The following is a 24368-nucleotide window of genomic DNA, read 5'->3' on the forward strand; positions in this document are numbered from 1 at the left end:
ATGATTGCAACTGAAATGCGCAACAAAATTTTCCGTACTGCGAATAGATTCGTATGGGGTACGTATGTTGGTCGTTTTCCGGACGCACACAACGTCTACCGACCGCATGCCTGACGCACCTGGTGCTAACTGCATTCCAAACGCATTTCAGGTGTGTCAGAGGAACAGTTTGTGTTACATATACTTTTGTTTGCGAGCATTGCCAATAGAGTATTTTTGTTAGAGGAACCCTTTGTACTACGCATGCTTTTGTTTACAGGCAGTGCAAGTAGAACATTGACAAGTAAACAGTGAAGAGGTTTTTTTTATTCATTTGCGAAGCAGTGAAGCAGTGACACTGTGCTTTTACAGTAATGTAGGCCATCATTTACCTTAAGAAGTTATGTGCACTGTTAAGATTGTGTTTGTTTTCACTTTGTCCTTAATGATTTCCCCTATCATCTTAGTATTTCAACTACTATAAAAATCACACCCATACACACCACAAAACGTATTGAAGATCTTTATTAAACACGTAAATGTGCACTGTTAAGATTGTGTTTGTTTTCACTTTGTCCTTAATGATTTCCCCTATCATCTTAGTATTTCAACTACTATAAAAATCACACCCATACACACCACAAAACGTATTGAAGATCTTTATTAAACACGTAAATTAAACAATTATGAAACCTTACGCCCTCTTTCAAAGTTGTAATATGGCTCTATATTGCACCTTTATATCATGTGGTTCTACACACACAAAAAAGTGCCATTATCAGCAAATTAAGTCAAATATCTGTTACACAAAATGGCACGTGTGTCACACAAATTGACCCAGTGCTTGAGCAGGTTCCTCTACATCTTCCCGTCCCTGGAGGCTCTGTTGGGACCAGTGTCCTGCATTCATGGTGTCCTGCAAGTTGTGGCCATCTCTCCATGCCCCCGGTACAAATTCGTCGGTCCTGGCCTGGATCTGACATCATAAACCGGAAGATTCCAAAAAATCCCTATCGACCAGAGGATTTGTCCATTCTTTCCAGAGCTAATAGAAGACGAATATCACTTTATGGTTGTATGTCCCAAATATTCCGATATACGCAATTCTCTATACAGAAGCTGTCATTTTATACACAAGGATTTATCCAAATGGACCTGAAGTGCAAATTCAAATACATAATGACATGTGACAATCCCTGCATGGCAGATATAGAAAAATATATCAAAGAAGGTTTAGACATTAGAAATTCCCCAAATGATTGTAAAAGCCTCCAATGATTGTAAGAAACTTATCCCATACTACAACTCCTGTATTAGTTAGATAAGCCTTAAGTTAAGTTATAGCACTGTAGTTATGTAGATGCCATACTTTGTACCTCGTACAATTGTTGTGCAATAAAGTTATATACATCTTGAGATGATTTTTTTTGTCTGGAGTCAGATGCACCTTCGTATTTATTCCAAATCTGGAGTGTGCGTCGATCACGCTATCAGTACGCGTAGTATGCGCAAAGCGATCGCAGAACGCACGGTACTAAATCGTGATCTATGTGTGCATTCGCTATACGGTCGCTCATGGTGCGTTGTGTCTGCGCTGTAAGAACGCTATGTACTCGCATTACCGCGATTTCCGCGTATTACTGCGTGTAAAGCGCAAACATGTAGCGTCTTCATAGTAAACCACCTTTAAAGGTGGGTTTACACCTGCGTATATTTTCATGCCGCATGAGTTCCGTTTTGACATTTTTCGACATTTTGACTGATTTCTTCAATACGCGGCCGCACGCACAAGTCGCACCCCTATCGCATCTGAATCGTCTTTAGAAAGTTTCACGTACGCAGGCAAACGAAAATATACGCCCAGTTCGCCTGATAGTTTTGGACATGCACAAAAATATCATTCGTACGCAGTTTGGTGCCCAAAACGTTATGGATGCGCAATACAGTGGTCCCACGTCGGTCGATTGCGCTATGAAGACGCTACATGTTTGCGCTTTACACGCAGTAATACGCGGAAATCGCGGTAATGCGAGTACATAGCGTTCTTACAGCGCAGACACAACGCACCATGAGCGACCGTATAGCAAATGCACACATAGATCACGATTTAGTACCGTGCGTTCTGCGATCGCTATGCGCATACTACGCGTACTGATAGCGTGATCGACGCACACTCCAGATTTGGAATAAATACGAAGGTGCATCTGACTCCAGACAAAAAAAATCATCTCAAGATGTATATAACTTTATTGCACAACAATTGTACGAGGTAATAAAAAGTATGGCATCTACATAACTACAGTGCTTATAGCACTGTAGTTATGTAGATGCCATACTTTGTACCTCTTAACTTTAGTTAAGGCTTATCTAACTAATACAGGAGTTGTATTATGGGATAAGTTTCTTACAATCATTGGAGGCTTTTACAATCATTTGGGGAATTTCTAATGTCTAAACCTTCTTTGATATATTTTCCTATATCTGCCATGCAGGGATTGTCACATGTCATTATGTATTTGAATTTGCACTTCAGGTCCATTTGGATAAATCCTTGTGTACAAAATGACAGCCTTCTGTATAGAGAATTGCGTATATCGGAATATTTGGGACATACAACCATAAAGTGATATTCGTCTTCTATTAGCTCTGGACAGAATGGACAAACCCTCTGGTCGATAGGGATTTTTTGGAATCTTCCGGTTTATGATGTCAGATCCAGGCCAGGACCGACGAATTTGTACCGGGGGCATGGAGAGATGGTCAAAACTTGCAGGACACCATGAATGCAGGACACCGGTCCCAACAGAGCCTCCAGGGACGGGAAGATGTAGAGGAACCTGCTCAAGCACTGGGTCAATTTGTGTGACACACGTGCCATTTTGTGTAACAGATATTTGACTTAATTTGCTGATAATGGCACTTTTTTTTGTGTGTAGAACCACATGATATAAAGGTGCAATATAGAGCCATATTACAACTTTGAAAGAGGGTGTAAGGTTTCATAATTGTTTAATTTACGTGTTTGATAAAGATCTTGAATACGTTTTGTGGTGTGTATGAGTGTGATTTTTATAGTAGTTGAAATACCAAGATGATAGGGGAAATCATTAAGGACAAAGTGAAAACAAACACAATCTTAACAGTGCACATAATTTCTTAAGGTAAATGATGGCCCACATTTCTGTAAAAGCACAGTGTCACTGCTTTACTGCTTCGCAAATGAATAAAAAAAACCTCTTCACTGTTTACTTGTCAAAGGCATACGTAGTACAAAGGGTTCATCTAACAAAAATACTCTATTGGCAATGCTCGCAAACAAAAGTATATGTAACACAAACTGTTCCTCTGACACACCTGAAATGCGTTTGGAATGCAGTTAGCACCAGGTGCGTCAGGCATGCGGTCGGTAGACGTTGTGTGCGTCCGGAAAACGACCAACATACGTACCCCATACGAATCTATTCGCAGTACGGAAAATTTTGCTGCGCCTTTCAGTTGCAATCATACGCATCTCATGCGAATTGAAAACGCTGAAGTCGTAATTCAAACGCCAGATGGGCTCGACGTACAATTTAATTTATTCCAAAAAAATTCCAAATGTTGGGCGTTCGGCCGCGTATTGACAAAATTTCATGCGGAACTCACGCGCACTTGAAAAGATACGCAGGTGTAAACCCACCTTAACGGAGTGAACATTACCAGTATTCTACTCTTGTGCATTCAACCATTCAAATAGACATCAAGACATGTATCAAAGGAAATAAGATTTGGCGGAACCAGAATATGAATATCAAGAGGGTTACTGAATCCTACGTGACTACGACGCCTGTACAAAATGAACATCAAGTGACATGGTTTCAACGCGTTCCAATTGCGTTCGGAACGCGCAAGGCGCCTCGTCGTGACTTTTTTCAAGTAAAGTGACAGAATTATCAGGTGGTTGATAGCGGCACTTACAAAGGAAGAGGAAGAGGAGTCGACAATAAGTGAAAGATAATGTTTTTGGAAATTAACACACAGACTTTGAAGAAGATTTATGAATGTTATATATTTGCTATAAGAAGGGAAACTTGCCGTAGAATGTGCAATGTTCAGTGGACAACATCTTAAAGTGATATTCAACTAACATAATAAATTTGACCATGGTTAGACGAGCTAAATCTTGCCCATTAAGCATGTCAAATTTCATTGACCGGCAGTTCAACCAATTTATGCTATGAGTATTACAGTAAAGGGCAATTTCACGGGAGAGGTGTGTGACGTCGTTGGCGATGTTTTACAAAATAAGAATTTTCTAGAACACTGGCCCTTTGTCTGCCTGTTTGTACATTTTCAATGTACAGGTGCCAGGAACGTGAATTGAACGCCATGATGGTTAATTCCAGAACAACATGCGTTATGCTTTAAAACTGTTGTTGGCTCTCGCTTCCTTCGACTGAACAACTAACACCTGGCCTTCAGACAAAAGGTGAAGTTTGCAGTGGGGTCAGAGCTATCAAAGCCCGTCTCCAGTACCATGTGAGGTTGGGTTAGCGTTGGCGTCCTCAGTTCAACATTACAGACAAAACATGTGTCTGACAGTCTTTTGTGTGCTGAGTTTTACTCTAAATAGTTTTGGAGATGATCGTATGTCAATGTCATTGATTAGCGTTGGCGTCCCCAGTTCAACATCACAAGCAAAACACGTCTGACAGTTTTTTTGTTTGAGTGCTGAGTTTTACTCTAACTAGTTTTGGAGAGGATCGTATGTTAATGTCATTGATTAGCGTCGGCGTCCTCAGTTCAACATCACAAACAAACACGTCTGACAGTCTTTTTTTGCTGTTTGCTCTTGCGTGACATGCAGTAAGTCAGTTATAAAGTATGCATTCATGCAAATCGTTTGCGTGCTGAGTTTTACTCTAATTAGTTTTGGTTAATGTGATTGATTAGCGTCAGGTTAAAGGTTGGTTCAGAGTTTTCAAATCCCGTTTCCGGTCCATTACCTTGACGTTTGCGTGGGTTGGCGTCGGCGTCACACAACTTAACATACAAAACATGTTGAAAAGCGTTGTTTGTTTCTGTTTGACATGCAACAACTCATCCACCGTGACTCATCTATGCATTCATCCAAAAATCATTTATGAGCTTAACTCCAACTCTTTACCTCTCACGCCCTGAATAGCAGGGCTGCATTACTCACAGGCTACTATACTCTACGAACAGAGGGAGCCAAAAGACAAGAAGATAATGATGGCAGGTCGGCTGTTTCTTGTGTTTGTTAACGTTGTTCTATCGTTTGGTGGCTGTAATGGTGCCAGAGGACAAAAGAAAGACGGACGAGAGTTAATACAAGCAACTGTGGTGAGTTGCGATGTCTATTTTCCCTGAGTGACAACTTTCAATAGATGGCGGTTGAACCTCCGAAAGAGGCGAGCTCTATTCAAACTGTGCAACACAATCTCTTGCTGACTGGGGCATATTGGGTCTGCTCCTATGAAATGGCTGCTGGAAGTATGGTTTACTAGTAGTCAGGCTAATTGCTATATTTTGATTTTACATTTGTTGTAGCAAAACTATATTCAGTCCGCCAATTGCACCCGCTTTGTCGCCAGCAATGTTTTCAATGCATATTTGTCTACTAAAGACGCTTTTTGAGCGTTCTTTGACCAAATGGGACACCCGGCTATTAAGCTAATGGCACAACCCGCCGTACGTGCAAATAAGTGCTGTCTACGTGCCAAAACGTGGGCAATCTTTTGGGATCCGTAAGTGGTAAGTACCGCCTCCTTACGAGCTCGTAACTTTACGTTTACTTTACGTTTAAGGCACAACTTTGTGCTGCCGTGTTGACGTGCTCCCTCCCTGCTCTTGCCAGTCGTTCCCCACGTTTTCAGAAATACGTGGCGGGCGTGGCCTCCTCAAAAAAACGTACGGACAAATTTCACGTACGGCGGGTTGTGCCCTTAGCTTTACTTGTACTCAGTCCATGAACGCACGTTGCCACACGACCCATTGTAGTTCGAAACCAAAATGGTAGATGAAGCTTCGCTGCTGACAAAACTTAAACAACAATGGAGTAACCTTAAAATGGGCTGCTGGACTGAATGGGCCACGAGATGGCAGCTAGCAATTTTAATTCTGATGGGTCAATCAGTTGGAAAAGATTCAGTATATGATTAGGCACACTCACTAAGGTTCAGTATATGATAAGGCGGAGGGGCAAAAAATCACATATCAATACATTTCAATGAAAATTAATATATAAGCGAATCACAAAAATATCAATTGATTTTCGGTATCATGATTCAATACAAAATTATGGCCACCTAGAATCGGATTTTAGTCTTTGACAAATTTCAATGTATAGAAATCCGTTAGAATGTAATAAACGATCTACAAAATACACCCACGCAAGAATTATTTAAAACTAAAAGTGTTGAGATGCATATTCACAAAAAGGACAAGTTCATCAGTTTTGTGGACTGGTGATACAATAAGCAGAATCTGGTGTAAAATGTAGCTAACTTTAATTGCTAGCAGATTCTTGTTGATGGTATTTACACATCAAAATCTGTCAATACCATCAAAAAGTGCCAATTTTCGTAATATCACCACATCAATTCAACCTTTAATAAAATGTAACATAATAGAATGCAAATACAGCTTATCATCCAATGCTGATTCCACAGGTATCCTAAAACTTTTGCCTCTCCCAACATCCCTAAAAAGAAGACATTCTCTAAGAACATATGCTGCAATATTATTTTAAAAGTGAACTCGGGTTAAGTATGTTTCGTTTACATGAAACTAGACAAGATTGACCTAACATCAAACGGGTCAGTCAAGTTCCTGGTTTAGCCACTGGTGCCGCAGCGTTCTTCGCGCCACTCGCTCTCACAAGTTTCCTGGATGTGTTCATTCCTACAGTCGTGAGCTATCTCAGCCACGTAGTCATCCAGACCGTCCCAGTTATCTACCAGTCCGGCACACACTGACCCGGGGAAGAGATGTTCATCCGTTCCATCGTACAGCCAGGCCTCGAACTCGTCCAGCGGAAGTGACGTCATTTTAGAACAATCGATGTTCGGGCCGTAGAACCCAACTCCGTAGGGACGAAGCCCGGCGTTCTCGTCCCCAGGGTAGCACAGCGCCTTCCAGAAGTACCCAGGAATGGCCACTCGTCCTTTCATCCACGTGGTTTGTTCGCCCAGCTTTGTGCCCGTGATGACGTAGAGGGTTTTGCTGTTGGAACCGGCTCTGACCGCGTTCTTGTAGATTTCGTCTGCTTTCCTGCCAACTGCGCATTCGTACGGCTGCCACACGCACTGGTTAAAGTCGTCGTCCTGTAGTGACGAAAATGAGTGGTTATTATTCTAACTGACAAAAATGTTCAATGAGTGTTGGTGTACGAAAGCGTGAATTTGCAAGAGTTGACTATCTGCCACTGACCTGCGGAGCTGCGTTGATCATACTGAAGGTTCCGTCCTGCACGTCTGCATCTTTGTTGTTGATGGAGTTCGGGTTGATGTGGCCCCGGTTGTAGATCTCGCCACAGTTATCGAAGTCACCATCCATTGCCTGACAGTCGGGGCAGAAGCTCTGCTTCAGTTCTTCAAAGCTGGGGTCGCGGAGGCTGCAATCCGGGATATCCGACGCTCGGGAGACGCCCCAACTCTTGGTCTCAATTTTGCATTTGTCAAAGATTGTATCATGCATTTCCTTTCCACACAGCCCTGTAAAATACATTCCATTATGGTGACAAGGGTAATCTGACTTATATAGCAATCCTAAAATCTCATACCTCCATGAACTGTATTCAGGACCAGTTTGGGTCTCCAATTACCGTGAGGAAATGGTAGTCAGAAAAGTGCTTCCTTCTAGATTCATTGTTTCTTGTCTCTTTGATTATACAGGCAAAAAGATATCTCCGAAATTGGAGATGAAAATTAAGAAGAAAGGAAAGGAAAAGGATTAAAAAAGGAGGAAGAAAGTAGAATAGATAAAGAATCACCAACACAGACAAATCTATTTAGATGGAAAGACAATGAATGGCGATGACTTTAGAGTCACATTACAAGTTGTGAAACTTACCCAGCTGGACCCTGTCCCACAGGCTTGATGACGGCCTGTCCTGTTCCGGTAAGTCCGGGTCCCGTGTGATGGCGGACGCCGTGTACTCAGGGATGCGGTAGTGAGCATTGTAGGCAGTGGCGAAAAGAAGCTTGCTGTCACCAGCGTGGGTATGGCAGATCCGCAAGGTGGCGTCCTTGTCGTTCTTCATATAACCGCTAGATGGCCAGGCATCGCCCACGAAGAAGTGGTCACAGTCGCTTTGCAGGTTGGAATGTCGTTCGATGCATTCCGCCACAGGAGCGCTATCGTCTGCAGATACATTTTGAGGTGTTTGAGTTTGAGTACCATTGTTAAGAAGATTTAAAACAAAAGAAACGTGGCTATCACAACATTTGTTTACTTTCACCTCTCACGAGAAGGCGCGAGACTATACGAGGCAAAATCATGTGCACAATTGGTACACAAAAATGTATATATATCATGTGTCTTGATGGAGCTCACAAAACGTGTGACACAAGGAAATCGACTCAGAAAACTGTCAAAGTTCACTTACTGTGGCTCTGACTGCAAAAATCCGCTACGTCATCTTGGTCATGTAAAAAAAAAAGAACAAAGAACATCGGTGGTGTTCAAACAAGAAAGCGGAGGGCAAAGTATTTACTTTCACATCAACAGTACTATACAGTTTACGTATAATGCACCTAATCAATGTGGACAGACCTGATCTGAAAACAGGCGTCTGGTCTTTTCCCATTCTCACGCGAGGGAACAGCCCGACGGGACCATGCGAGAGTTGTAACTCTAAGACCCCGTTTATAATGCAAAAATAAATGCGGATGCATCCGCATGGATTTTTGCATAATGAATGGGGCCAACTGTACTCATAACTGATATGTTACCAGGTGTTGTGGCAAAGCTACGGTCAACATTATCATTATCATATGGTAATTTGATCGATGTGTACTACCCAACTGCCACCGGTAGATCCGCTTGGGGATTAGGCTATTATGTCGAGTAGCAGCAGAACGTTTACGACAAAAGGTTTAGTTTCCTGACAGTATACAGAGGCATAAAAGCTTATGTTTGAAATTTCCTTCAAGAACTTATAACATTAACAAAGGTTAACTACAAATGAAGAAGTGTCAGACATTGTGAGACCTTTGAAACTCATCTTACCTTTCATAACAAACGACATCAATGGCAAGTTCTCAGGTAAGTTGACGTTTCCAAGCAACCAGGCAGCAACTGCAAAGCCCACAGCGAAGGCCACGATAAAGACTCTTGCACCTGGCATCTTGATGTCACTGGATCGTCACTGAGTCTCACCAAGTAGGTTCAAAATGCGGAGGTCAGCTCAATGGTCCTGCGAAAAATACAGTATAAAGAATAAATGCATTATTGATCAGAGCATAGAAGCCTCGAACTTGTTCTGCGGAAATGATATTGGAACCGTGAGTGTGACTATGTGTAACGTTAACCTCAGGGGCTAGCCTAATATTAATTCACCTTGAGTATTCACCTTGAGCGACAGCCAGTAGGTATGTCCATTTGTTAAGAATTCTAGAAATCCCTCCGGTATTTCTGTTGTGTCAGCATATGTCTGTGGGCACCATAACTAAAGAAGCTGTGGTATCCTCAGATATTTAGTAAATGGGTAATGGTCGAAAAAACAAAGGCCAGGTTCGATAATGGGCCTCCTACCGGCTTTACGCGACAAAACTGCACGCTTCACGGCACAATGTACATAATAAGATTTAGTTTGTAAACCTTCTGCAGAAGAATTCTTGAATGTTTGGCAGAATCAATATCGTGACAACAAGATCAAGCCAGATAGTATCAGCCCTACCCATTGTTAGCCTCCACCAGGCCTTCTTACGGGGGTAAATGGATAGTAGAGTCTCCACATTACTAGTTTCGACCACCCCTTAGGAGAGTCAGTTCACCCTAAGGTTAACACACGCATACACACCCCTCCGCTGCGCGGTAATTCAAACTCTTTGGTGGTAAAACTCCCCTGGTAGCCGGTGTAGTCAGCGGTTATAACTGGGACATGACAAAACGTTCGTTATTACCCTTCCCAAGATGGTTTCTAAGGACAATACCAAAGACAAAACAGATGGTTTCTAAGAACAGTAGAGAGAGTACATGTGGTCTCTTTGATTACCTTATAAGTCTCCTGTTGGAAAGACCTGTTCTAAATGCGATTGGCTGGAGGGACGCTATTTCTGAACGTTTCGACATTGGAAAAATTACTTTCTCGGGTGACTAGATGTTATGTCCTAAGAGGAAAAAGAAGTGGTTTCTTGATCGTTTCACTCACCTTTAGAAAAGACGTGGTGTCATGTGCATGTAAATGTCGTTAACCGACGCGAAGCCAGATAAATATGTCTACCCCTACCCGTCGAACAGGGTGAGAACACCTGTGGATGTCAAAGTCTGTCTACGGGATCATCATAAAAGTATTCACACGTGACCCACTTTGATCTTTGTCCTTTTGTGTTCTTCGTGAGTAATGTGTTGTTGCACATTGCAGACATTCTTCGACAATGGGATGGGCTGAGATTTGGCAGGTCCATTTACCATGCGACTTTTTACCTCCATACGAAATGGAGGTATAGTTTGTGTTCTGACATGGATTACCTGTACTGAGTTTTTATTTTCCAAGCAGAGGTTTCGGCGTGTGTGTGTGTATGGGGGGGGGGGGTAATAGTAGCTGTGATGTCTTACAGGCATGTCAAAACTGCCTTGAGAATACTGAGTTTGCATAAACACGCTTTGTCGGACGGCGATTTGCAGTTCGAGAGCGAATTGGCAGATGGCGCATCGGATGTTGACAACACTCGTAGAACAAGAGAATAACATTGAAACAGGCTGTTGGACTGAATGAACCACGATAAGGCAGCTAGCGTGCAATATGAATCCTGGTGTATATGGGTGAATCAGTCGAAGAAGGTTCGTAGATGTAAAGGTCGTGCCCCATAATCTCCAACCAGATAGTATCAAACTTAACGTAGGTGCCGTTTGACTCCCTTAGCCGGCTATACTCCCTAGCCAGCTTTGATACTGTCTTATGGCACCGTAGGATCTGCTTGGAGATTACGTGCCCCATACGTTGACCCTCACCCCATACCTGTGACACTGTGCAACCTTTTAATAGCCCAGCCATGTACAAATAGACGCACTGTAGGTCTCACTGTATTCAGGGCGACACCATTCAATGGAGTACCTCCGCGTTAGGTTTATTTGTGACTGAAGGAAGACAACGCTTTAATTCAAACTAACCAATGGCGAGACAGACTGTGCTGTGCCCTGAACCGTGCAGAGTGTCGATAGCCTTGGGCGTCAGGTGAACAATGTTGTTCTGATTGTGAGTAAAACCGCCGGACGAACAAGATGGTGGGCAGGTTGTGTCCTCTCGTAGCTATATTTGTGTTGGAAAGCTTCGTGGTAACAACAGGACAGAGTGTAAAGGACGAACGGAGTCTGGTCCAAGCTCATGTGGTAAGGAAAGAGTTGCGTGAACTTGAAACTTTGAATGAAGTGTCAACCGGATATGTGGTAGGAAAATATATCCGCCAGACTGTGATTGTGAACGTGCAAATAAGGTTATATTGTTAGGGTGTTGTGTTGTCTGTTTTGGCGCGGCTTTAGATTGATATAGCGCCAACTTTATTAATCCCCTTAAGTCTGTCAATGATGTTTGGAACACATGGATATCTAATCTCTCTCTCTCTATATATATATATATATGTATGGAACTATACATACCTCAGGAATTACTGATACTCCATTCATAGATCTCTTTATATTCACTGTGTTTTCGTTTGCTTCCTTAATTTGACAGTCTCGGGTCTTGTCAGAAAGTTCACCATTGCTACAGCATTCGGAGCTGAAAGATAAGCTGTAGCTACAAATGCTCAATGCCTGTATCAGTAGAAACATCATACTAGTGTATAGAGTCTGAGATCTAGAGAAACATTGTATGATCTCCCTATGTGAATTGGGGGGCGTGTCTCCGGTTGTCGCCAGCCATACATGACAAGCCTTTGTTCTCCTGTCGATGGCCTTGATTTGTGTAAGACATTTTCAACATCACACTTTGATGTTACATTTCGAAACACGCCTCAAGTTGAATTATCTGATAATTATCTAATAATTTCAAATGATACAACGTTTTGCTCCATAGAAATAATATCAAGAAAGTATCTTCACCATTGTATCGTTGTGTCTTAAGAAAGATAAAGGTAGTCCCATGACCTTTTTGGGGCTGTATGTGCAGTGGGTTGTTATGCACTGTGTCTAGGGCACGGTGTTGGAGGGCGGGGCCCATCCCTCTACTTTCATTGCTATCATCTACCTGCATAACCGAAGTCTGGCCTACATCTATACGCATGGGTAACACATGGGGAAAGTTGTGCAAAGTGCATTCCCCAAGGGCTAAACATCGATGGCATGTCAGTGGATTCGAAACCCGGACCCCTGGGTTCCGTGCCAAACATTACGCCAAAACAACACCACGTCGTTTCGTACCATTTACTACTGTCGTAACATCTAGCTACTAGTATTGGAATATTTGACTTCAAAAAACTTTCAAGCTCCCAGCATACTTGTTTATGATGTTTAATTAACTGACCAGTATTTCTCTCCTATAGCTTTTCCGTCACGGCGACCGCTCTCCGACCGAGACTTTCCCCAACGATGTGCACCAGGAGAGCGCCTGGGAGCAGGGCTTCGGCTTCCTCTCTTCTGTAAGTCTGGATTCACATTTGATAGGTATACGAGAACAGTCATTTTGTACATAGAGACAGAAAGGGCACATCATAAGATAGACACTATATTCCTAACTCTGTAATCCTGAGGCGTTGCCTATGATACTTGAAAGACTACGTCATGTTTATTTTACTACTGTATACGCAGATTGGCATCGAGCAACACCATAACCTCGGCGAGTTCTTCCGGAAGCGTTACGGGAAGGAGGGTTTCGGAGTGCTGAGTGAAGAGTTCAGGAGAGACGAGGTACGTGCCTGGGAAGAAATACTGTTAAGTAATGATAATGGGTATTTAAATTAATAATCATATATGTTATCTACATACAAACTAGCTAGCTGTACAACATGTATTCTTGTCTAGTACACTTTAACAAACTATTGCAAACTACATGTTTTGAGTGTGATGATAGCAGGCCCGGGTGCCAGCTGCGGTTCTCGTCTCACATAGCCAAAGAGACATGCTCCATCACTAAGGACATGGAATTGCACCGGACGTAAATGTCAGGGGGGGGGGGTACCGGTTGTGTGAGCATCAGCAAGGGAGTAGCAAGTACCATTATAGTCGGTTGAGCTGCTTGTCCTTGAAAATCCATGATCTTGGTTGGTTTATCATGAGCTTGCTTGCCTTAGGTAGTGCATGTAGTACATTTCATACTTGGTATTTAATTAGGTATTTAATAATGTAGGTAATTAACCTTTTGTTATTGGGGTCGGGGATAAGACATGCGCACTTATCAACTTTTGTTATACAAATAATTTAATTTCCATTTGTTATCAGTTTATATCCTCATTCATTTTCTATTTCACTTAGTTGAGTTATATGTCCTTGTACATATATGTATAGTGGTGGCGTGAATATAAGTCAATAACTTGAGTGCGCCACCACTACGTATGTCTTATATGTCAAAGTAATAGGTATTAACTTTTGTCATGTCTGCCCAGCTGTTTGTCCGGAGTACCGACACAGACCGGACCCTAATGAGTGCAGAGGCGAACCTGGACCGCCTGTACCCCGACCAGCCTGTCCCGATCCACACCGTCCGGACTGGCCTCGACAAGGTAGGTACATGTCCATGCCCAAATAAGATGCGATGACCACTAAGACGGTTACTTCGCTGCAGTGTCATAGGTAAAACTACCCTGGGTGCCAGAACAATGACACGGGCCGCAAGCAGGTCTCTTCGACTTTCTAGTGCAGTCTGCCCGACGATCTAATAGCGCTCTGGGGAGTTTTTGCCTGGCGCTATCGTATGAACCAGAGCCAGGCAAAAATAAATAAGATAGGCGGGCATACTGTAGTACATACAGTAGTACATTGGGTCACTAAAGATATCACCTGCCCTGATATCAGTCTGGTAACCAGGGTAAGGTGATATAGGACATGTATATTTGATAAGAAACATCATAGATCAAGTCGAGGAAGGTATACGTAATGGAAAACTATAAAGCACAGTACTTCAACGTCTTGTAGCTTTCTTAATGTACACTTACATATACCGTCGCTTTCATAATTTCATGTCCACGGCATGGAACGTCATATATCATTTTTGTACATATACTGATTTCGTGTGCGTCGTCTCTTCCACAGCTGTTGCGGGCTTTCTTCTTGAACTGTCCTCGGTCAGATGAACTGTTGGAAGAGGCAATGAATTCCGCAGAGTTCAAGCAGAAGGAGAAAGAGAACGAGGTACTGCATACTATGTCTGTTAGATAACGTTAAAAACAGCAGTGGAACATGCATGATAAATGAATGAATGAAGACCTTTATTGTACATTCATACCCACTGGGTTTAGTACAGGTCACAACAAATAATACAACATGATATAATGATACAATAAATCTACACTACTCAAGGATCGTATTCTACTGCGTACATTCGGCTTCTTCTCGTTTCTTTGTAATATTGAAAATGTAAGAACAGATATGCTTTATAAGTAAAGGTTTGTCTAGATTCATAAGGAATATAAATTTGTCTATATTACTTAGTTGTATGAAGTGGGGGAACATGGATTCTATTAGTCTGTAGAGTTCAGCTCTCTCTTTCTTGTACAAACTACATTCTACTACAAAATGATGTTCGTCTTCTAACTTATCTAGATTGCAGTATCTACATATTCGTTGTTCTAGAGGAGTGCGGTTATGTCTTCCGGTTTCGATGTGTAATTTGTGGCAACTGACTCGTAGTTTTGTGACGGCCGTCCTGTGCCGAATATTGTCAATATCCAGGTATTGTTCCGCATTATAAGTGGACTTGAACAGTCTGTAAGACCTCAATTTGTTTTTAGCGGATCCACCTTTGTTGTCATTGTGTATCTTTCTTAGAAAAGTTTGAAAAGAAATGTCTTTCAGACGCTGATTGATAGAATTGATAATTTGAGACGAATTTGATAAAGCACTGGATCCAAAATGTTTTATAGCCAACATGTATACTGAATGCTTAACAGTTTTAGACAGAACATTTAAACTTCTAGCTGTTTTTTTCTTCCTAACACCAGGAGTTCATGGCGTTTGTTGTGGAGAAGGCCGGTTGGAGCGAGCCACACTCAATCCTGGACGCTTGGCGCACACAGGACCCGCTTCTCTGTGAGGTTAGTATAGTCGTTACCTTTCTCGTTACAGAGCTGGTTTTAAAACTACATGTAGTCCAGGTGTACTTTGAGAAGATGATAAACGATTTTCATCCAAAACTCCGTACAGTTTGCTAGACACAACCAAAAGCCCCCAAAGTACTGTAGTGGATGTAATCAGCAATGATTGAGGCAGATCGGTAGATTGGAGACTCTTGTACTTTTCTAACATGCCAAACAACGCGCCTTCTTCAGAAAGCACACAACATGAAGTGGCCAGCCTGGGTCACCCCGGACGTGTACAAGAGGCTCACGGAACTGACGTCTTACGCAAGCGACATCCAGTTCAGGGGAGACGAGAAAGGGAGACTCATGGCAGGTAAGACTGTCAGAGAATCTTACATATTTTATCATGGCTGTGTTACTGTTAGCAGCTACTCAAGGAACTGTATATGATTTTGGAATCAGTCAGACATTTCAGATAGCTTCCAATATATTTCGTCAATGCCAGTTTCCAAAATCATATCCAGTTGCTTGATCAAGTAATTGCTTTTTGGCGTATATTATTACCTGGAATCGACTAGCAACCTTCATCGACGTATGGCTGTTTTTTTTTCAGTTTAGTACCTATTTCCAACACAAAACATAACCCCATGAGTGTCCGTTTGCAGGGCTCCTGGTGAACCATATCGTGTCCAACATGACGACAGCTCAACAGGAGGTGCAGGAGAACAAGAAGCCCCTCCGACTGATCATGTACTCAGCTGTAAGATTTGTCTTTGATTTTTATACACTTAGGTTTATGTATTTGGCCTTCACTATGAATAACTTATTGACTAAGATAAACCATTTCGTCAGTACTATTTTTTTCCTGACGAAGGTGACTGAGAGACATCGAAACGTAAGCAATGTAAGTAACTGCTGGTTGTGTAAAAAGAATTCTGTTATATCCTATGTATTCTACCAACCTGATGAAACTATTTTCGAAAGTATTTTTTTCCTTTTATCACTTTTTATAGTCATGGGTAGACTTTGGCAGTGATTTTGTATTGATTTTTGAAAGGGCTCTGATGGATAGAAATTAAAATTTTTTCTAGATTAATCTATTAATTTATCGATTGGTTGATTGATTCATTGATTGATTAATTAGATCACTGATTGGTTGATTTATCATTTGTAACATTACCAGCACGACATCGATATATCAGCTCTCATGTCCGCCCTCAATATCTACAACGGCCTGAGTCCGCCCTACGCTTCCTGCGTCATGGCCGAGTTGTACCGTGATAACCAGGGGTAAGTGAAACATTTTACATTAGAATAGAATCTAACATATGATAGCGGGAATTTTGATCAAGGTAACCTTTGACCCATTACTGATGTCACGTTTGCTGTCAGGTCACATGTAAGAAGTGATTTGGGTTACACACCCTGAATGTGCTGCACTAAAACATAATAAACAGTGCGTTTTAGATGTTATTTGCATCGTATTCTTCCAACACAACAAAATGTTGACTTTACGGCGTCATTCAAGACAAATGACTCGCTGGTTTGGACACATCACATTGTTTGACTCAAGTAATAAAAAGAGCCTATAAGCATGTGAGTGGTGGTCGGTGGTAGTATATATACACACCATTACATGTGACTGTAAATCATATGTCATTGTCTGCCTTATTTCATCCAAAACCCATAGAAAGAGTACGATACTCCGTCGTCCCCTATCTCCAAAAAGAGGTTCAATACTAAAAGTTCAAGTAGTAGATTGTATCCCGTAGTATAGCTCTTATTAGAATAGTTCATTGTTCCCTTTGTACCATTGTAATCTTGTATAGTGCTGTCTAAATACTACTATAGCTCTTCTGTATACTTGTTATTATCAGCTTTGAGGCAGGAACCTGCAAGTAGACTTATTTTATCACCCTCCAGTCGCCCACACACTCGTAATAGCAATTGTCCTTCCTCCTTTCAGGCGATTTTACGTGCAGTTTCTGTACGTAAACGACAGCAACCACGAACCCTACGTGCTGACAATCGCCGGATGTGAGGAGTTCTGCCCATTCGACGACTTCTATGACCTGAACGATGAGGTCATCCTTAACCCTGGCAGGTGGAGACGCGCGTGCGAACTTCCACCTATCACATGGCTTAGCGGTAAGAATTTGTTTACTATCTTTAGGAAACCCTTATTGACACAACAAAAGTACAGCGACTTTCGTAAGGTCTATAACAGCTACTTACATTACATATAAACAGACATATATGAATATCTATAGATATGAATAAGTCAACATGTTTAGTCTGGCGTGTCATTTACACTATTGGTTATAAGGTATAAACAGTCTTTGATATATTTGCCTATTTGTTTTACTTCAGAGTCTTCCGAAATATATACGATTGTACACCAACAGGTTTCCGTGCTTTGTTTGTTTTCTGTGGTTTGTTTTCAAGCTTTTAAATCTAGAATTTGTTTTTATAATAACGGATGCAATAAAAGTCAGCAACAGACATCAACTGTAATATCCATTGGCCAAAAAGGACAGATTCAGTGTCCATTAATATCAGATCCTTCGATTCAGATATGATTGAACCCATGGATGGAGCGGGATCTCCAAACAGATGTTGGGGTACAAGATCGTAACATTTTTTGACATTTTTTACTGTCTGGCTTAAATGACAGCTACCCACCCCAACATAGCCGTCATGGAATCCAGATAGCGAGTCAGTCAGAAAAAAATAAGATTGCACCCTCAACATCTGCTTAGAGATTAGATGGAGTGGACCCCGCAACAAAGACTCAAAATCATGTTTTAAGAAACCCCATTTTCAATTGGGATATAACAAAATGAAAAAAGAAGGAAAACAAGACAAAAGAGACAAGAGGTTTTTTCACTGTTTTATTTTTTGTCAACATTTCAAAGTACATACAAGAGAAGAAGGAATGAAAAGGGGATGTGTCAAGCTACCCACGACAGGTTACTTGTCCGACTATGGTAGATGCTACCAAGGAGGTTAAAAAAAGTAATTTTTAACCTCCTTGATGCTACATAGCTTGGGTTCATTGTAATTCTGATTTTTCTCCAGGGTTTCTCTACGGCGTGTTCTTCGTGAGCATCGTGCTGCTCGTGGCGCTGAGCCTGATGCCCCATCTTCGGCCACACGCCTCATCGGGAGGCAGGAAGACTCAGTAGTAACGCCTCTTCATGACGTTAGCTGATAAAAGGGCGACCAAATCCCGCAGTTGTAATTCTCGATTGTACATCACACTTGCTGTACGTTACCGTCTGTAACTGCTTGATCCGATAATAAAGAAACAGAGCAATGCCTCTAGCCTTTTCACTACATGTATGAATGGGTAGATGCATGGATACATGGATGGATGATGTTGACGTTACACGGAAAAGGTATCAAAAGTTATAATCTTTATCTTTATTGACGAGACAAAAGTACAGCGATAATGGTACAATAAGAATACGGACTTGCAGACAGAGAGTACTTTGTCGTTTAAGTAGAGAATTTTCTTATCAACTTAGTTATTCAGTTTGAGAACTCACAGACCCACAATAGATATGAACATGGTTAATGATGCAGCAAATCACATACCAATTTGTACATATTGCAACTCGTTCTTTGGGAGCCAATACTGTTGATTTTTGTTGTTAGATCTGTTCTCAAAGGTTTATAAGAATGCATTTTCATCCGTTTTTGTTATTTTTTATAAAGCTCTGATTTTGAGGACGCAGGGACACATGGGGTGGATTGTTTTTCTGCCCAAACAAGTAAATTTCCGTCCCGGGACGGACGGGTCATGGAGACAGCTCACCTGAGGCTAGCTGCAGTATTATGCTTCTAGCTATAGATAGCCCGATAGCAAAGCATTGTTCAGATGACAGCGATTAGACCAGACTGACTGACCACGCGTCGGTTGGATGCATACCCAGAGGCGATCTCGGCTAGTGAGGTGAATAGAGGTTTTCATAGTTCTAAAAACTAAGCATTCAGAGCATCCTCAATGATATGGCTGGGCGGGGCATAGATTTTGTCGGTTGTTTTGTCGACTCGGTTCCATAACAGCGATGTCACGAGGACCAGGGCGGCGGCACTAACCAGACTGGAGAACCACACCTGTCCGTAGATAATCTCGTTGTGGATCCGCCTCGATGACGCTCATAATCATAGGTAGTTGGTCGGGTTTCACGTGACATCTGAACAGTGTTAATAGTGTTAACGTTACATTGTTAAACTGTACGCCCCCTGAACAAAGGTTCGCGGTTCGTATACGTAAGTCGTGTTGCATTGGATGCTGTTCGCTCTTTTATGCCCCCAAAATGGAATCCTAAGGTTGGTCAATTTCTTATAGATTGTGGTTGGTTGGTTAGCAGAGGGTCCCAGCCCCGTTCTTCCGTCCCAGGACGAAAACCTACTTGATTGGACAGAAAATTATTCCACCCCGTGCGTCTTCATCACAAACAGAAGTGATGAAAATGTGTTCTTATAAGCTTTTGTGAGAACATATTTAACACCAAAAAATTAACAGTATTGGCTCCCAAAGAATGAGTGAGACAGAATGAAATTTAAAGCTGGTGACAGTCCTGGTTTAACTATGTACAGTTTTAACAGGACTGTGTTATTGTGGCTTATATAACTGGATAAGGTTGAATGGCAGGAATGACTAGTTGGCCGGGTTTCCTATGACTCCTGGGCGGTACTGGTGAAAGGTTACTCCCCACGAATAGAATTCCATGTTCACGTTGTGCATGTGAGCTGATTTCACTCTACTGTTGAACGTAGCTCTAGGCTCATAACTGCATGACATTGTTATATTCAACCCATACCACAGGTAGGTACTCTGGTGTTACAACTAAATGATCTGAAATTCGGTGTATGGGTCCATATATACAATAGATATTTTCAAAGGACCCCTGTATAATATTTGGCATAAGCCACTCCAAAATGATTTGGGGGGGGGGGGGTAATTTGGATTGCAATACGGGGGTCGGCGCTTGGGGTCGACTACAGGCCGGCGCTGCCAGCTTTCATCACCTGGTTACAGGTATTGTTTTGTCTCCCAGGTGAGCTCATTTTGCTCGAAGCGTCCATTGTTGCGCAGGGGGCGTTTTTTTTAATTCACCTTTAGACTTCGGTGATTATGCCAAAGTCCGTTTTAGCGGAAGTGTTTTGCACTTGACATAGGCTATTGCTGGGGCAGTCCATTCTTAATTTTGAATTCTTGCACGGAGGAGGATTTTTTAAATGCAGTTTTGACAAACAGATAAATTCAACTACATTCTGAGAGGCGATAACCCTCACTGTGTACAAGTAGGAAAATATATCCACGAATGCTGATACCGTAGAACTAATAGTGTAAATGACATGCTAGATCCAATAAGTTGACTTATTCATACCTATAGATATCCAAATAACGTTATGTCTGTTTAGTTGTACTGTAAGTAACTAGTTGTTACACATGTAGACCTTACGAAAGTCGCCGTACTTTTGTCGCGTCAATAAAGATTTCCACTATATTTCAATCGGTTCCTTACAGGTACAACGAGTGAGCTTCATAGATAGTACTGGTCACCGTGCATGGGAAGAAACATGGCTGAACTGTACAATCAGGTTGGCTTCGTGGCATTGGGCTTCATAGCTGCCTTGTTGGTTAGCAACATCCCGCTTCCTGCCACCAGAGAGACAAACGAAGGTAGTGTAGAGAGGAATAATACACTGTCCTTGGTTCATTTCGACACAGGGTCTTAGGGCATCCACTGATATGTTGTGTAAGGTAACCGATATGACGTCTAAATTAGTAACGTTATAGCATCGCCAGCGATATGATCTTAGACGACAGAATGTAAAATCTAAACTACGACCAGTATTCAAAATTCATGACGATTATAACTCATCTTACCTAGTTTACAATATACGCCAAAAATGTACAATGTGTGTGTGTGTTAATGTGTGTATGTCTCTCTGTATTAAATTACACGTTAATCTTTGTTCTCCTTTCATATGATCAGAATGCTCCAAGGATTCACCAATGTCTGGCATGGATGCACAAAAAGAGTAAGTCTAATTTGAAAATAACATTACAGAAAAAGTACAGGTCATGATAACATCTACATCCTTTCACGTTTATCGCTTCTTGATGCTAGGAGACAAACAATACGTTTTCGTACCTGTGCTGCTCATCTTGTAATGTGAACTGAATCTGAATCTTTTGTATTGACCCTGTAGGACTTTGCTCTACTCTGCCCCTTTCTCGGCGGAGGAAAAACAGTCAAAATGCAGCCGCAGTCAAGGTACGCATATTTGCAGATTTTGTACATGGAACTGTTACAACGCTAGTCTCGCTTGTCGTTGCACCGTGCGACTAGCCTTTTTGTCCAATCAATGAATCATGCTTTTGGTGTTAGATTTTCAAACGACATTGTTCGATAATCACTGTGTGAACGTATATGCTTATGATAATTTTCGTGTTGCAGATGACGTGGCTCCTCAACATGAATGTTCCGCACGCTGTTCTCGCCTGAGCAGCTCCTGTGACAGCTTCTTTGTTGGCAACTCTTGGCCAAAGAGCAGCTACCAATCTTCCGATTCTACCTGTCGGATCTGCCAGACTCTGGCGGGGGGTAGGAAGTCTGTTTTCGCCACCGCCTTCAACACGCACTACCGCATCCCCGAGTACACGGCGTCCGCCATCACACGGGACCCGGACTTACCGGAACAGGACAGGCCGTCATCAAGCCTGTGGGACAGAGTTCAGCTGGGTAATTTTCACAACTAAGTTATCATTATGTGATTTCCTATGTAGACATAGCTGTGTTTGTTTGTTTGTTTGTTTATTTGTTGTGTTTCATTTTCCTCTTTTTCCTTTGATTTCCTTCAAATTTTCACTTTGAAATCGATTTCCACATCCTTACATTCTTCTCTTCCTTAATTTGCTTTATTCCTTCTTTCTGTTTTCCTCACGTCTTCTTCACCATGTATTCTACAGGACTGTGCGGAAAGAAAGTCCATGACACCCTCTATGACCGCTGTGATAATGTTGAGACCGACAAGTGGGGTGTGACCCGGATGTCGGACATTTGGAAGGCGTCCGGAACTCGCTGTCGTCTCAGCAACCCCAGCTTTGACGACCTGCAGGAGAGCCACTGTGGCGACTGTCAGGGGCTGGACAGCGACTACTCCGGCTGCGGAACCACCTTCAACCGCGGCCACATCAACCCCAACTCCATCAACAACAAAGATGCAGACGTGCAGGACGGAACCTTCAGTATGATCAACGTAGCTCCGCAGGTCAGTGGCAGATAGTCGACTCTCTGATATACACTTTCCTACACCAGCGCTCATTAAAGATTTATAATGATAACAACTCATTTTCACCCCTACAGGACGACGACTTTAACCAGTGCGTGTGGCAGCCGTACGAATGCGCAGTTGGCAGGAAAGCAGACGAAGTCTACAAGAACGCGGTCAGAGCCGGTTCCAACAGCAAAGCCCTTTACGTCATCACGGGCACAAAGCTGGGCCAACAAACCACGTGGATGAAAGGACGAGTGGCCATTCCTGGGTACTTCTGGAAGGCGCTGTGCTACCCTGGGGACGAGAGCGCCGGGCTTCGTCCCTTCGGAGTCGGGTTCTACGGCCCGAACATCGACTGTTCTAAAATGACGTCACTTCCGCTAGAAAAGTTCGAGGCCTGGCTGTACGATGGAGCGGATGAACATCTCTTCCCCGGGTCAGTGTGTGCCGGACCGGTAGATAACTGGGAGGGTCTGGATGACTACGTGGCTGAGATAGCTCACGACTGTAGGAATGAGCACATCCAGGACACTTGTGAGAGCGAGTGGCGTGACAAACGCTGCGGTACCAGTGGTTGAAGTAAACCTCTATTCAGGATAGTTTGTATGCTCAGACCAACAGACGTGTATCTGTCTAGAATAAGTCTACTTGAAGCTTTTCTCTTTCTTCGATCCTATTGGCTTTCATTATTACTTTGGCTAATAAGGATTTGTTTGATGTAGACCACCATAATGGTATATAGAATATGTACGTTAAGGTTTGATTTGCGTTATCAATGCGGAAAATTTACACGTGCATATAGTGGGTGACAGGAACTAAATGACAGGAACTTATCACACATGCAACTTTTTGAGAGAGAGGACGTCTATGGATATAGTGCAAATCATGACCAAAATTTGCAGAACCAATTAGTATTAATGTTAATTGTACAAGATGGAATATTAGTTCTGGTATTTGCAACATAAATGGAGCTTGGAAAGCGGAGATGATCTATATGAATTGTGCTAACAAGAAACTTATTTGCATATCTAATGAGCTAAGACTGCTCAAACTCATTGGTAAATTATGGTGACGTCTCATAAATTTGTGGTATGTGTAAGTTGCGTAGAAGTGAGCATGTGAAGCCCTATATAGTGCAAATTCGATGATTTTAAACGTTAAAGATACCATTGCTTGGTGAAGGTATGGGGTCGTCGAACTCGTTCACACTGTGTTCTGATCTAACATTTATTATTTGTTTGTTTCGAGCGGTAAAAATAAAGGAAAGGAAAAGGAAACAATTCATGTCATTCTTTTATGTCACTCCTATCACCCAGTAACCATTTTATGATTACTAATTGTTACAATTTACTCTCCTGAGTTATTCTAAATTTTGTATTCCCAGGGAAAGGTAGACAGGTGTGTGTTCTAATCATAGCTTAGATTTTTCCTAGATACCGTTTGTTTTGCCAGTAGGATTTAGAAGACATGCAATGTTAAGAATGAAGCATATCGCCCTACATCGTTTCCGAACGTTCACGATCCGGTTGTTGTACGGCCGGTTTACATGCAGAAAATTGAGGGAATTGTTTAGACAGTTATGGATGTGTCGTACAATATTCAGCTGTCATGTGACGGAAAATGTTGCTATAGATCCTTTTTAAAGCTAAAATTTGTCATAGTCTCGCCGAAAATTCCAACACAAAGAGTCTCACT

At 42.1% G+C, this 24368-nt stretch overlaps 3 protein-coding genes and 2 long non-coding RNA genes across 7 annotated transcripts in view; 4 read left to right on the forward strand and 1 right to left on the reverse strand.

Moving 5' to 3' along the window:
* The window catches only part of LOC118420905 (endonuclease G, mitochondrial-like), a 37648-nt gene extending 27025 nt beyond the window's left edge, over positions 1 to 10623 (reverse strand). For 2 of the 3 annotated variants that reach the window (XM_035827974.1, XM_035827975.1), the window contains exons 1-4: positions 10355 to 10623; positions 9211 to 9397; positions 8588 to 8620; positions 8053 to 8343 (exon numbers count right to left, since the gene is read on the reverse strand). In XM_035827974.1, coding sequence (XP_035683867.1) covers positions 8053 to 8343; positions 8588 to 8620; positions 9211 to 9328 — 442 coding nt within the window. In that variant the 5' untranslated portion in view covers positions 9329 to 9397; positions 10355 to 10623. Of the gene's footprint in view, positions 1 to 6396; positions 7305 to 7410; positions 7695 to 8052; positions 8344 to 8587; positions 8621 to 9210; positions 9398 to 10354 lie in introns of those variants that run through there. The other variant, XM_035827976.1, reaches the window with a different exon arrangement.
* Positions 10624 to 11426: 803 nt separating this feature from the next.
* Positions 11427 to 16964, forward strand: LOC118420908 (prostatic acid phosphatase-like). Its single transcript, XM_035827980.1, has 9 exons — positions 11427 to 11535; positions 12687 to 12782; positions 12952 to 13050; positions 13746 to 13862; positions 14392 to 14490; positions 15300 to 15392; positions 15627 to 15750; positions 16043 to 16137; positions 16561 to 16964. Exons 1-9 carry the CDS (start codon positions 11428 to 11430, stop codon positions 16669 to 16671), a joined length of 942 nt encoding a protein of 313 aa, XP_035683873.1. The 5' UTR covers position 11427; the 3' UTR covers positions 16672 to 16964.
* Positions 16965 to 17126: 162 nt separating this feature from the next.
* On the forward strand, positions 17127 to 18695 carry LOC118420909. Its single transcript, XR_004831795.1, has 2 exons — positions 17127 to 17525; positions 18456 to 18695. It is a non-coding gene; the product is annotated as an uncharacterized LOC118420909 (long non-coding RNA).
* Positions 18696 to 19359: 664 nt separating this feature from the next.
* LOC118421514 lies at positions 19360 to 21670 on the forward strand. Its single transcript, XR_004831842.1, has 4 exons — positions 19360 to 19712; positions 20917 to 21072; positions 21389 to 21434; positions 21606 to 21670. It is a non-coding gene; the product is annotated as an uncharacterized LOC118421514 (long non-coding RNA).
* Positions 21671 to 21695: 25 nt separating this feature from the next.
* On the forward strand, positions 21696 to 23950 carry LOC118421807. The gene is made up of 4 exons (XM_035829308.1): positions 21696 to 21711; positions 21854 to 22138; positions 22366 to 22667; positions 22763 to 23950. Exons 1-4 carry the CDS (start codon positions 21696 to 21698, stop codon positions 23249 to 23251), a joined length of 1092 nt encoding a protein of 363 aa, XP_035685201.1. The 3' UTR covers positions 23252 to 23950.
* Positions 23951 to 24368: the final 418 nt, after the last annotated feature.

This window comes from Branchiostoma floridae, chromosome 8, assembly GCF_000003815.2.
Source record: "Branchiostoma floridae strain S238N-H82 chromosome 8, Bfl_VNyyK, whole genome shotgun sequence".
Lineage (NCBI taxonomy): Eukaryota > Metazoa > Chordata > Leptocardii > Amphioxiformes > Branchiostomatidae > Branchiostoma > Branchiostoma floridae.